At 40.6% G+C, this 11,153-nt stretch overlaps 1 protein-coding gene across 1 annotated transcript; it reads left to right on the top strand.

Annotated features, from left to right (window-relative positions):
• Window positions 1–4,719: 4,719 nt before the first annotated feature.
• Window positions 4,720–5,724, top strand: LOC113308048. Its single transcript, XM_026556518.1, has 2 exons — window positions 4,720–4,829; window positions 4,954–5,724. Exons 1-2 carry the CDS (start codon window positions 4,766–4,768, stop codon window positions 5,463–5,465), a joined length of 576 nt encoding a protein of 191 aa, XP_026412303.1. The 5' UTR covers window positions 4,720–4,765; the 3' UTR covers window positions 5,466–5,724.
• The last annotated feature ends 5,429 nt before the right edge of the window (window positions 5,725–11,153 follow it).

Raw genomic sequence — 11,153 nt, 5'->3', positions numbered from 1 at the left:
GACAGCTAGCTAGATTTCGACCTCAGTTCTTAGCCTGAGAAACTATCTCTTGGTGATTAGTAGTCATAACTTCAGATCTTTCTTTACACATGTGTAGATACACTTTACACTCTTATCACATGTCTTTATTTGTTATCAGTGCTAGGATTGTGCCTTCGATAGCTAGATTGACATCTCCATTTTGCTGTGAGCTTATCTGTTTTGCACAGGTCACGTTTGATGGAATCTGAGCTCATATTTTGTCCTTAGGTTTTGTAGGCACACCTCTGGTAAACCTTCACGAGACTTCAACTCGTCCACTAGGGACACTTAGTGGTTTAAAAGGCTTAGTGCATACGCTAAATGCATTCGAGAGACCAGCGACAGTGGTATAGTTAGGATTTCCTTAGTTTTGTTTTACTTGAGGACAAGTAAAATTCAGGTTTGGGGGTATTTGATGAGTGCCAAATATTGTATATATTTATCCCTTTTTGTTGGCATTTTAACTCATCTTTTGTGCATTAATTCTACATTTTATCCCATATTCTGTATTTTCATTGTTCTCAAGAATAAATATTTTTATTAATTAATTTTGCATTTTTAGGTAATAAATAAAGTTCGGATGAGTCGCGGAGCGAAAAGAGCAGAAAAGTAGTGAAAAGCCGGGAGAAATTACGCAAGGAAGCCGCGAAGAATGGTGCGCACAACCTCATTTTCTACACACAAAAGCGCCTCCGTTCTCAGCCATCAGATCAGTTCTCAGGAGCATCTGACGGTCGCTCCTTCATAGAGCATCAAAATCTGAAGTCTCTGCCAAGCACCACGGCGCTGAAATTCCAAGCCTTCAGATTAGATGGTAGTTGAATCCAACGGTCACTCCCCTGCTGTTCATCAACGTTTGATATCTCCGCCTTACACTACAACACCTAACCCCATCTAGAGCCGTTAACTTCGTTGTATCAAAAAATCTGACGGTCTCTACAAGCTTCACTTCACATCACCGTCCGATCTACCTACCAGCTTCGCATCCAGTGACTCAGCGTCGCAGAACATCAAACTCGATACGCCCGCCTCACACCCTAGCGACCGAACCCATCCACCTAACCAAACACCCCCCTTCCCCCAAACTCAGTCGCCCTCTCCTCCATCACCACCCTCTGCAGAAACTCCACGACCACCACCAACCGTACCACCACCTTCTTCACCAACTCACTGCCACCACCACACCTCCACCATCATCACCCTATCACTCAAAGTAACTAATACCATATGTTTCCCTTCTCCTTAGCCACCTATTTTCTCAATTTTTGCACGTTCTCTATCAGAAACCCTAGCGTGCAAAATTGGTAAATTAGGTCGAAAGTGAGAAGCAATTGAAGCATGGGAAGGGTACAGGAGAACAAATAGAGTATTGGGTCGAGCTCAATTTGATGTGGCTACATCAAATTAGGTGAGTAATCACCAACCCTAGCTCTGTCAGTTTGGGAATTTTATTGTAGAACCCTAATGTGTTGTGGGTATATAAATGGGTGTGGGTGTGTTGTAGAAACTATGTTTGGATTAGCCTGCATCCAGAACTTTCAAGTTCTGTTAATTTTTAATTTACAAGCTCAATTTCAGTTCATGTCCTGTTAATGTTAATTGTTATGTTATGTTGTCTCCTGTTTGTGTTCTGTGTGTGATTGTATTATCCATGTTATGTTTGTGTTAACTAGTTTGTGTGTTTTGTTTCTACACATGATCTTGTAAGTCCCCTGTTTAACTCACATGTTCTTATTCTGAGTTTTGATGCTTGACAACCATGAGGACTCTTAACTGCAACATGTTCTAATTCCCCACTAGGGTGAGAGAACAACTGAACCATGATGGTTAGCTATTAGGATGGTTTTTGCTGAGCTTAAAATAGCTTAGGCTAGTTAGACTCCTAAGTGCCCAACTGATTTGTGATTAGTGGTGTTGTAAGAAGACCACTAATGCTAGGGGTCAGTGGTGGCTCTAAGGAATTAATTAGCTACATTAGTTAGTAAACCACTGCCTAGTTAGTCTGTGATTGGTTGTGCCTTAAACAGACAGCCAATACTAGGGGTTAGCTAAGGCTGTAAGGTTGGTTAACTAGATATTTGACAAGAACTTAACCTAGGTGAACTGGCTAGGTAAAGGAAACTCTCATCCATCTCCCTGCACTTCCCATCCACAATTTCTTTTCTATGTTTGTTCTGTTAGCTTCACCACAACCCTGCCCTTGGCCTTAGGCCTTGGTTCATTCTTGTTTTGTTTTGCTTTTGTTTTGTTTTTGCTGTTTAGTTCTTCCATTGCTTTTGCCTTGTTGTTTCTTCCCTGCCCTGCAACTCTGTTGCTTCTCTGGTTTGCTTCCAATTTGGCCTAGAGCCACTGTTTACCACTCCTTGTGCTGTTGTTGCTGTTGCACTTGCCCTGCAGCACTTCTCCTTTTGCTGTTACTTTTGGTTTTGCTGTGCAGCTCTTGCTCCTGCTGCAGCTCCACTCTCCTGCTACAACTCTGCTGCCACTTCTTCTGCTGCTGCTGCCCTTCTGCTGTGCAGTCCTGCTACTGCTGCTGTTGCAGCCACAGTTCACTAAGCCACAGACCCTCAAGTCCAGCCACAATCCACTGTTAGCTCAATCCCATTGAGCCCAAAATCCCAGAGCACAATTTGAGCTCATCTGAAGACCAAAACCAAAGCCCAAATTCATTACTGAGGCCCATTTCATTAAGGCTCAAAGCCCAGTTTAGGTTAAGGTTGAAGGCCCAATCCAAATCAACTGAGGGTTTAACCCAAAGCTCAATCGAAGGCCCAAAGCCCATTTGCATTTCAAAGACTAACTGAGCCCAAGCTCAGTTCATTTTATTGTGAACAAGCCCATTAGTACTCAAGCCCAATTTAAGCCAAAAGGCTTCTAAGCCCAAAGCAAATCTAGGAACCCAATTAGCTAAATCACTTCCAAAACACACCCGATCTCTGTGGATCGACCCGTACTTGCACGAGCTACAACTGACGACCGTGCACTTGCGGTATTACTGTAGGCCCCCGTTTTCATCGCTTCAATTATACACCCCTTTCGAGGCCTGCCATGTATATAAAAAGATACGTGGAAAGCATGCAGTCCAAAACATCAAAACATGATGCGCCACGAAACACCAAATAAACCCCGAGGAGTTACTTTATCGCATCCCCAAAAGAGAAGCTAGGATCAACGGTGGAGAGAAAGTTAGCTGACACGGACGTGACAGGGGCAGAAGACACTTGTCTGACACGAGCAGACCCCTCAACTACCCACATTAAACACTCTGAGCAGTGTACGTGTCGATCAACCTGTGGAACGAGCGAGGATACCTCTGCGGGATCAAGGGGAAAACGCAGACCTCTGCGTAATAGACGCAAGGACACAAGAGGATAAGGTTCCAACGGTCATCAGAGATGGGTCCCACATTCTAACCTTATAAATACCCCGTATCCACCAAGAGGGAAGGGGATCGGAAGAATCAGGAAGGGAAGGAGAGAGAGAGAGAGTTTGCAAGTGTAAGTTAATCATTTAGAAGAGAGAAACATGTAAACCCAAAAAGTCATTCGACTATTCGTGTAACCATGAAGAATATAGTAAAACAACAAACCCCGTGGACGTAGGCCTTAGTGCTGAACCACGTAAACCTTGGTCTTATTTACATTTCAGCACTTTATATTTATTTAGCCCCATGGATCTTTACTTATACGCTTTGTTTTCTTTGCTTGTACTTATATCCCGTGCGCAAACGCCTCGCATGGAGTTGTTAGATGAGGCTATGATAAACCCGAAGGTTTTGAGCCAATGAATCAACACTAGGATATCATCATCACAAATCTCCTTAGATGATGATGATTGATTGTGAGCACTCGGATCCCTTCGTGGTTTGTGTGTTCACAATCAGGTAAATAGACATACTAAAATTCACGGACATATAGAATTCTCCTGGTTGAGTTGAGGAAAATGATAAAAAACCAGTGATCCAAATTTCTACATAGATAGATTAGTTCTTAAATAAACATCAAGCAAATGAATAATTGTCAAATTTAGCATTAGTATTGGATATTAAAGACCTCAACAAGTTTACTAATTACAATCATTCACTATTTGTTCCCACTTTGACAAAATAATAGTTTTGACAAGAAAAAATAAATGGAATCGCAAATCCATCCGCATCTTGCCCGCTTATCCTCTCACCCACAGATATCAAATCCGATAGGTAACGACTGGATGTGGATAAAAATATCAAATCTGTCAGTTGGGTGAACCGGACACGGGTGAAATCAAATCCGCATCCACCCATACGTTGCTCACCCCTACCAATTCATACAAGTCTCATAAACATGAAATAAAAGTAGTTGTAGCCTTTGATGGGCTTTTATCCTATTTCATCAAAATTACCCACCACCATAATACAGATGCACACCATAGGCCGCTCATTAGATAACTCTGGGTTCAATTGATTGGGATGTTGAGGTTAATCTTGTCGGCACAATCTTTCTTAAAACTAAACGTGTCAAGTGATGAGAATAGGAGTATTTGACCAATCCTACTGTTACCTACACAGAATACCCAAAATATTCTCTTCCAATTAGTGACACTAATTTAATGCTTAAGAAGTGTAATAACCATCTCAGTCTTAACTCCACAGAACCTCCTGCCTGTTTTCCTCCTCTATATATACCACCGCCCCTATTGTCTCAAATTCCTCACAACACACACAACCTAGCTACACAGAAAAAGAAAACAAGTTTTAGGGTTTCTCATGGCTTCAAAAATCAACCTCCTCAAGAATGTGGCTTCAAAAATTCACCTCTTTAAGAAATCAGGTATACTTTTAGACCTTAGAATCTTTCTTTCTTTTTTCTGAGATTTGTTAACTTGAGGTGTTTAACCACTTTTCATCAATTTTGTAACATGGATTTTGTATGCTTATGTGTGTTGTTCATTCAGCCATTGAAGCTGGAACCCCTGAAAGGTATTATCTGAATCCATCGGAGAACTTATGGAAGATGACATCTGAATGGAATGTTGTTGAACATAAAGATATTCTTGCTCTGACTATCCATAATTCTGGTTTTGGGGACCATGTATCCTCTTCCAAAAGAGGAAAGTTTATCCATCTCAAAGTAGAAAAAGAAACCAAGGAAAATGCTGCTCGTTTTGGTCATATGGATGGGATGAAGAATTTTCATTTTGAAATGAATCCAGATTTCCTTGACTTAGGAGTTAAAGATGACAGAACCGTCAAAATGGCAGATGGTACTTTAAGGCTCTTCATTTCTAAATTCAATTCTGAAGGCATGAAGGATAATTCTGCAAAACCCAAAGCTGAAGAAAGTAAGAAATTAATTGCAACGGTCAGTACTACTAAACTCACACGTGAAGAAGATAGGAAGTTATTTGAAAGGATCAGTGCTTTAACCACACCTGAAGAATTTAATGGAGGAATTAATGGTCTCTAACTTCTGTTTAGTAGTAGTACCATTAGTAAGGGAAATCATTAATGGAAGGTGGTCTAGTCTTTTAAGTTCTATGAGTTTGCTGCTGCTGTTGTCTTTTGAATTTTCTTTCTAGTTTTTCCTTTTCTTCTAGGGTTCGTTTGTGTCTTTTACAATTTCAGTTTCTAGGTAGGGGGTTTTGCAAGTTGTTCTGAGATTGATTTTCTGATCATGGATCCTCCAATGTAATCATTACAAACAACTAATGGTGCTGTCCGGTCTTTAATTTCTTATACTTTTGTCTGATTAGTAGTTTAAGTTTTTTGATTTGATTATGTTAAAGAAACAACGGTTTTGATGGTGCTGTCCTGTCTCTATGTAAATGTATCAGAATGCGTACAGAGATTCTCCACAATGTAGAGAGACCAGAGAAGGCGTTTTGTTTTATTGTCTCTGTGCGTATTCTGCAAAATCAGCTTTGTTGCCCTCAATTTTGGATGGAAACTCAAAATGGTAAAGCTTAGAGACGGGCTAAGGTCACACCTGAACAAAAATAACACAAATTGGGTAGTCAAATTCAAAATTTGAAACACACTTGAAAACTTTGTTAGTTACTGGTCACAAATGACATATTTTTACTTGCAATCCTTATCCAAAGCGTAAAGTCTGTTTCCCTGAGCTTTATTGCCCTCAGTTTTGTACTCATTTTGGATAGCATGTAATGTTCAAATCAAAACTGAATTGAGTTTTGATAATGCTCCATCCACCAGTTGCTTAAACTTAATTCCAGGCTTGAAGCGTGGGATGAATGGACTGGGATCAACATAAACATCAATTTATGGGGAAAAAATTGCTCTCACGTGGCTAGATCATCTTTGGAAAAAAAATATACGAAAAAAATTGGGGTTAAATATCCTGGCGAGATTGGGGTATACTCAAAATAATTGGGGTATACCTAATTTTAAAGGGACTCTTTTTGAGGATTTTAGGGGAGTCCTAATGGGTAAGTTACAAAACTACCCTTAATCATTAATAATCTTAATCACCCTAAATTAGTTTTTATTCTCTTCATTTCATCTTCTTCTTCTCTTCTTCTTCTCCTCCCCACCATACCGACCCCCACCACCACCACCATCAAACGACGATTAACTCATCGAAATCGTCGATTCGAAAACTACGATTAATCTGCAAAAATGGATCCGCCAAAACGTAAAGCTACTCGTATGAAAGACGCTAATCGAAAACTCAATGAGTATAACCCTGAAATTGCAAGTTTGGTTGTTAAGAATGTGAAGAAAAAAACGGTTGAAGAATGAGAAATTGAACCCGCTCAAAACGAAGAAATGGTGCGATTAAGAAAGTAAGGGGCTACTTAAACTCACTCTAGTACTTCGATTTTATGTTTGCATGTTAAATTATTGCAGAAAAATCGAAAATGTGAATTGGCAGTTGCGACGCCAGAAAGGTACTATGTTATCGACCTTGCCGGCTTTTCATAGTTAGGGTTTGGTCGGCAAGATCTTAGGTTGAAGAACTTGCTGGTTGTTTAGTATCTGTAACTGCTACTAGCAAGGCCGGCAGGTTATTCAAATGTAGACCTTTGCGGCGGCAGTTTTTAATGAAGCCGGCATGTTATCAGTTTTTACCCTGCCGGCCCCTTGTTTTGAATATTTGGTTCCTGATGCCTAAAATTTATAAAACCGGAAAGGTATTTATATAAGACCATGCCGGCTGTTAGTTGGCCGGCAGTGTATGGGTAATGGACCTTGCCGACCTGTAATATGAAAAACTCATGTTCTACTGTGTTCATATTTGTCATCAACCGGCAGGCTATTTTGATGATACCCTGCCGGCTATACTTTAGCCGGCACGTATGTTTTAGTCGACCCTTCCGGCCATTGTTACGCCGGATTGGTTAAACCTGTTGACCCTGCCGACCTGTAAATTTTTTTCTTAATTGTTATTGTTTAGGTTGGAAAAGGCAAAGAAGAAAGCTCTGAAAGCTCTTAGTCCTCCTTTAAGACCTCCTCGTGTTGGTGAAAAACTCTTGACTTCAACACGTAGAGGGGCATACGTTGTGCCGGGAACGCTCAAGATCCGTGTACCGAATGATTCTGAACCACCTTCGGAACTCAGTGATTCAGACGAGACTCCAGATGAAGACCAATCAATTCCATCTGGTAGAAGAGGTGATGATGATGATGTTGATGAAAGCACTCCGGCTGATGGAGGAGGTAACAATGATGATGATGATGGTGATGAAGAAATCCCTATGTTGGAGTAGGTAATGATGATGATGATGGTAATGGAGATAAAGATAAGGATATGGAAGATGAAATTATTGAAGAGGCATAGGAACAAGAAGAAGAAGAAGAAGAAGGAGGAGATGGAGATGGAGAACAAACTCTAGTTATTGTTCAAGCCACCGAAGCTTCAGCTTCAACCGAAACCGAAACGAGGAAGAGGGTGATCACTAAACCAGCTGATTCTCATATGACTCCCCGTCACTTGATGGTTACACTGAAACCAGGTGAGCCTCCAAGGGGTACCCCAAGAGATGGTGGAGAAGTTCTTTTTGGATACAAAGACTCTTGGGCATGTATGATCCATAATACTATTGTAAGTAATCTCAATCCTTCTTTGTTCTTTATTCAAGTGTGTAACTATCTTAAATTTGCGTAAAATGTTTGAATTTCTTTTCATTTTTTTTTGGTATTTAGGATCACAGGCATGCCGTCCGTCTCATGAGGCGCCAAGCTTCGTGTTCAGTGACTAATACTTGGGATCTTGACAAGGAATGTGAGGAGGTGAAAGTGATTGTCAAGAACTCCGGGTTGTGGCCTGCGGTAGAGAGTTCGAATATTGATCATGATAAAGTTACCGTATCTGCATTCTGTGAGAGGTTCTACGGAGATACTGATACAATGTTATTCACATTCGATGAGATGACGATAACTCCCGATGATGCTCAACAAATTCTAGGCCTTCAGGTTGATGGAAAAGCAGTCACTGAGGGATTCGATAATAAGTTCCTTTTCAAGAATATTTACAAATTGAGCCAGAAATTGTTCGGTTGGAATTAGGTTGAGACGGAGTCTGTTCTTGAGATGAAGGATGGTCGTCTAAGCAAGAAGTTTAATCTGAAGAAGTTGAGGGACAAATTGTGGGAGACAAAGAAAATCTTTGATAACGAAGGAAGAGTGAACCCGGTGCGAATCAATGTTACCGTGTCAGCTTATTTTCTATACGTCCTGGGCAAATGTATCTTCCCCGACAGTTCCGGAAGCTTGGTCGAGGCCAGTTACTTGCAACTATTGGATCCCTTAGATAAAATGTGTGAGTATTCTTAGGGTACTGCTGTGGTCGCCTTCTTGAACAATGAGTTGACAAAATGTTCTAGGGAACTCACTAAGCAAGCTAACGGAAACACATGTCTCTTCCAGGTAATTTTATTGTCTAAATCATTTATATTTGCAAAATTCTCGTAAGATAAGATTCTTACTAAACTTTTTTTTTTGCATGGGTTTGGATATACGAGCACTTCCCTTCTTTGTTCAAAACCAACTCCTACATCAAAGTGGATGAGAGTGTTGCGGTTAATAAGCCAAGAGCGCAAAGGTGCAGTTTTAATGGTACTCAGGATAAGGAAATGCCGTAACAACTTATCAAACTACGAAACGCCATCGAAAAATTGACTGCGAGGAGGTGATATTTGATCCATATCGAGATGATAGAAATCAAGGTTTAATCCAAAGGAGAAATGAAGTTGTTACATTATACTATGGACCCTTGATGACTACGTTTGATGGATATTCAATGTACGATCCACATCGGGTAATGCGACAATTGGGTTACGTCCAGGAAGAACCTCATTTCGATGAAGAAAAGTCGTTCTTTACTGTGAAAATGGATGAATGCACTACGTTCCAAAAAAATATTAACGTCTCTTATGATCCAGCGCCAGTTCAAAAACATTGGGACAATAGACGTGGCCATAAAATCGATGCGAGTCTTTTGGACGAGGTGACCACCGGTCATTAAGACACTGAGAAATACATGGCGTGGTACTTGGGTTGGGATCGTCCTACTGTGACTAGGGAAATGACTGCTGAAGAACTGGCTCGTAAGAAGAAGATGGAATCGAAAGACCCATCAACAATGCTTAAGTTCTTTGTAAGTATTTTAGAGTTGCTCTTACTATTTTAAGATTGATTGCATTACCGAATCATTCGATTTATTGTTTGTTGTTGAATTGAAAATAGAAGGACCAGTTGAAGACCTTTGTGAGGGTGTTGTGTTGCGCGAAAGACATAGGAGAGCCTTTGTCGATTGAAGAGCAAACCAAGCACATTGACTATGCTTGCAATGTTGACAATGAGGATGCCCATATATTGTTCAAGCAGCTTGAGGCTCAAGTAAAGGCGGAAGAAAAATGTAGGAGGGAAGCACAAGCCTAGATGAAGGCTGATAAAAAGAGGACTCGTAGTGCTCGTGGTGGTGAAGGTAGCAGCAGTGGTCGTGGTGGTGAAGGTAGCAGCAGTGGTCGTGGTGGTGAAGGTAGTGTTACAAAACGGAGCCGTGTTCTTGGTCGTGGCGAATGAATGCTTTCCTGGTTTATTTCTTTATGTTGTGGTGGAAAAATGTTTAAGTTAATGGTGTGGACAAATGTTTTTTTTAAGGTTTATGGGACATGTTTTCGTATTTTGGACAAAAAGTGTTGGATTTCTAGTTGTTGAATGAATGGTTTGTTTAGCTACGTAAAATTTAAATACATATGTCGGCATGCTTCTTTTAAGTTACATTGCCGACTGTCCCAAGGCCGGCAAGGTTGTGAATTGTTAGACTGCCGGCCCTGACAACGGAAATTGTATAGTTACCAGGGTCGACAAGGTAATACGATTCCAACCTAGCCGGATGTTTACTCGCCGGCAAGGTAATATGTTACCGACCATGCCGGCTATTTGTGGCAAAAGAAACCTTCTCCTGATGCCTAAAATCATATAAGGTCGGCATGGTAACAAAATTCTTACATTTCCGGTTGTTTATTAGCCGGCAGTGTAGTATGTTATCGAGCCTGCCGGCTATGTGTGGCAGAAAAACCTTTCTCATGATGCCTAAAATCTTATCAGGTCGGCATGGTAACAAAATTCATACCTATCCGGCTGTTTATTAGGTCGGCATGTTGGAGAAAACAAACCTCGTCGGCGGATTCAAAATTCAAATTTTTTGTAAGTACAATTACTTGTACTTGGGCACTATAACGGCCAAATTTGGCCACCATCCTATAAATACAATACTTCTCTCTACAAAACAACCTACAAATAGTTTCATATATTATCCAAAGCTCATATCATCATACAATCCATCTAACTCACCCAATAGCTAAACAACAATGACTTCATTTGATTCAAATGAAGATTTGGCAATCACAAAAGCATGGTATGCGGAAAAACAACTTAGACGTCAATCCTCCAAAAGGGTGGATTTCACAACCTTTTGGGCTAGGGTACACAACAAATTTATCCAAGACTTTGGGAATCCAAATGCAAGAAGTGTTCAACAAGTGCATGAGAGGCACCTAGTCATTGAAAATGCGATACTTGCATTTTTATCTCTCCAACCTCGGATTTTTAACACTCGCCCCTTCACCTTGTCCATTGCACAATTTGTGAGTATTTTTGTGGTTTGTTTTACGTGATCCATGTTGTTTTA

This window comes from Papaver somniferum, chromosome 9 (assembly GCF_003573695.1).
Source record: "Papaver somniferum cultivar HN1 chromosome 9, ASM357369v1, whole genome shotgun sequence".
Classification (NCBI taxonomy): Eukaryota; Viridiplantae; Streptophyta; class Magnoliopsida; order Ranunculales; family Papaveraceae; genus Papaver; species Papaver somniferum.
This window is presented reverse-complemented; position numbering and strand designations above follow the sequence as displayed.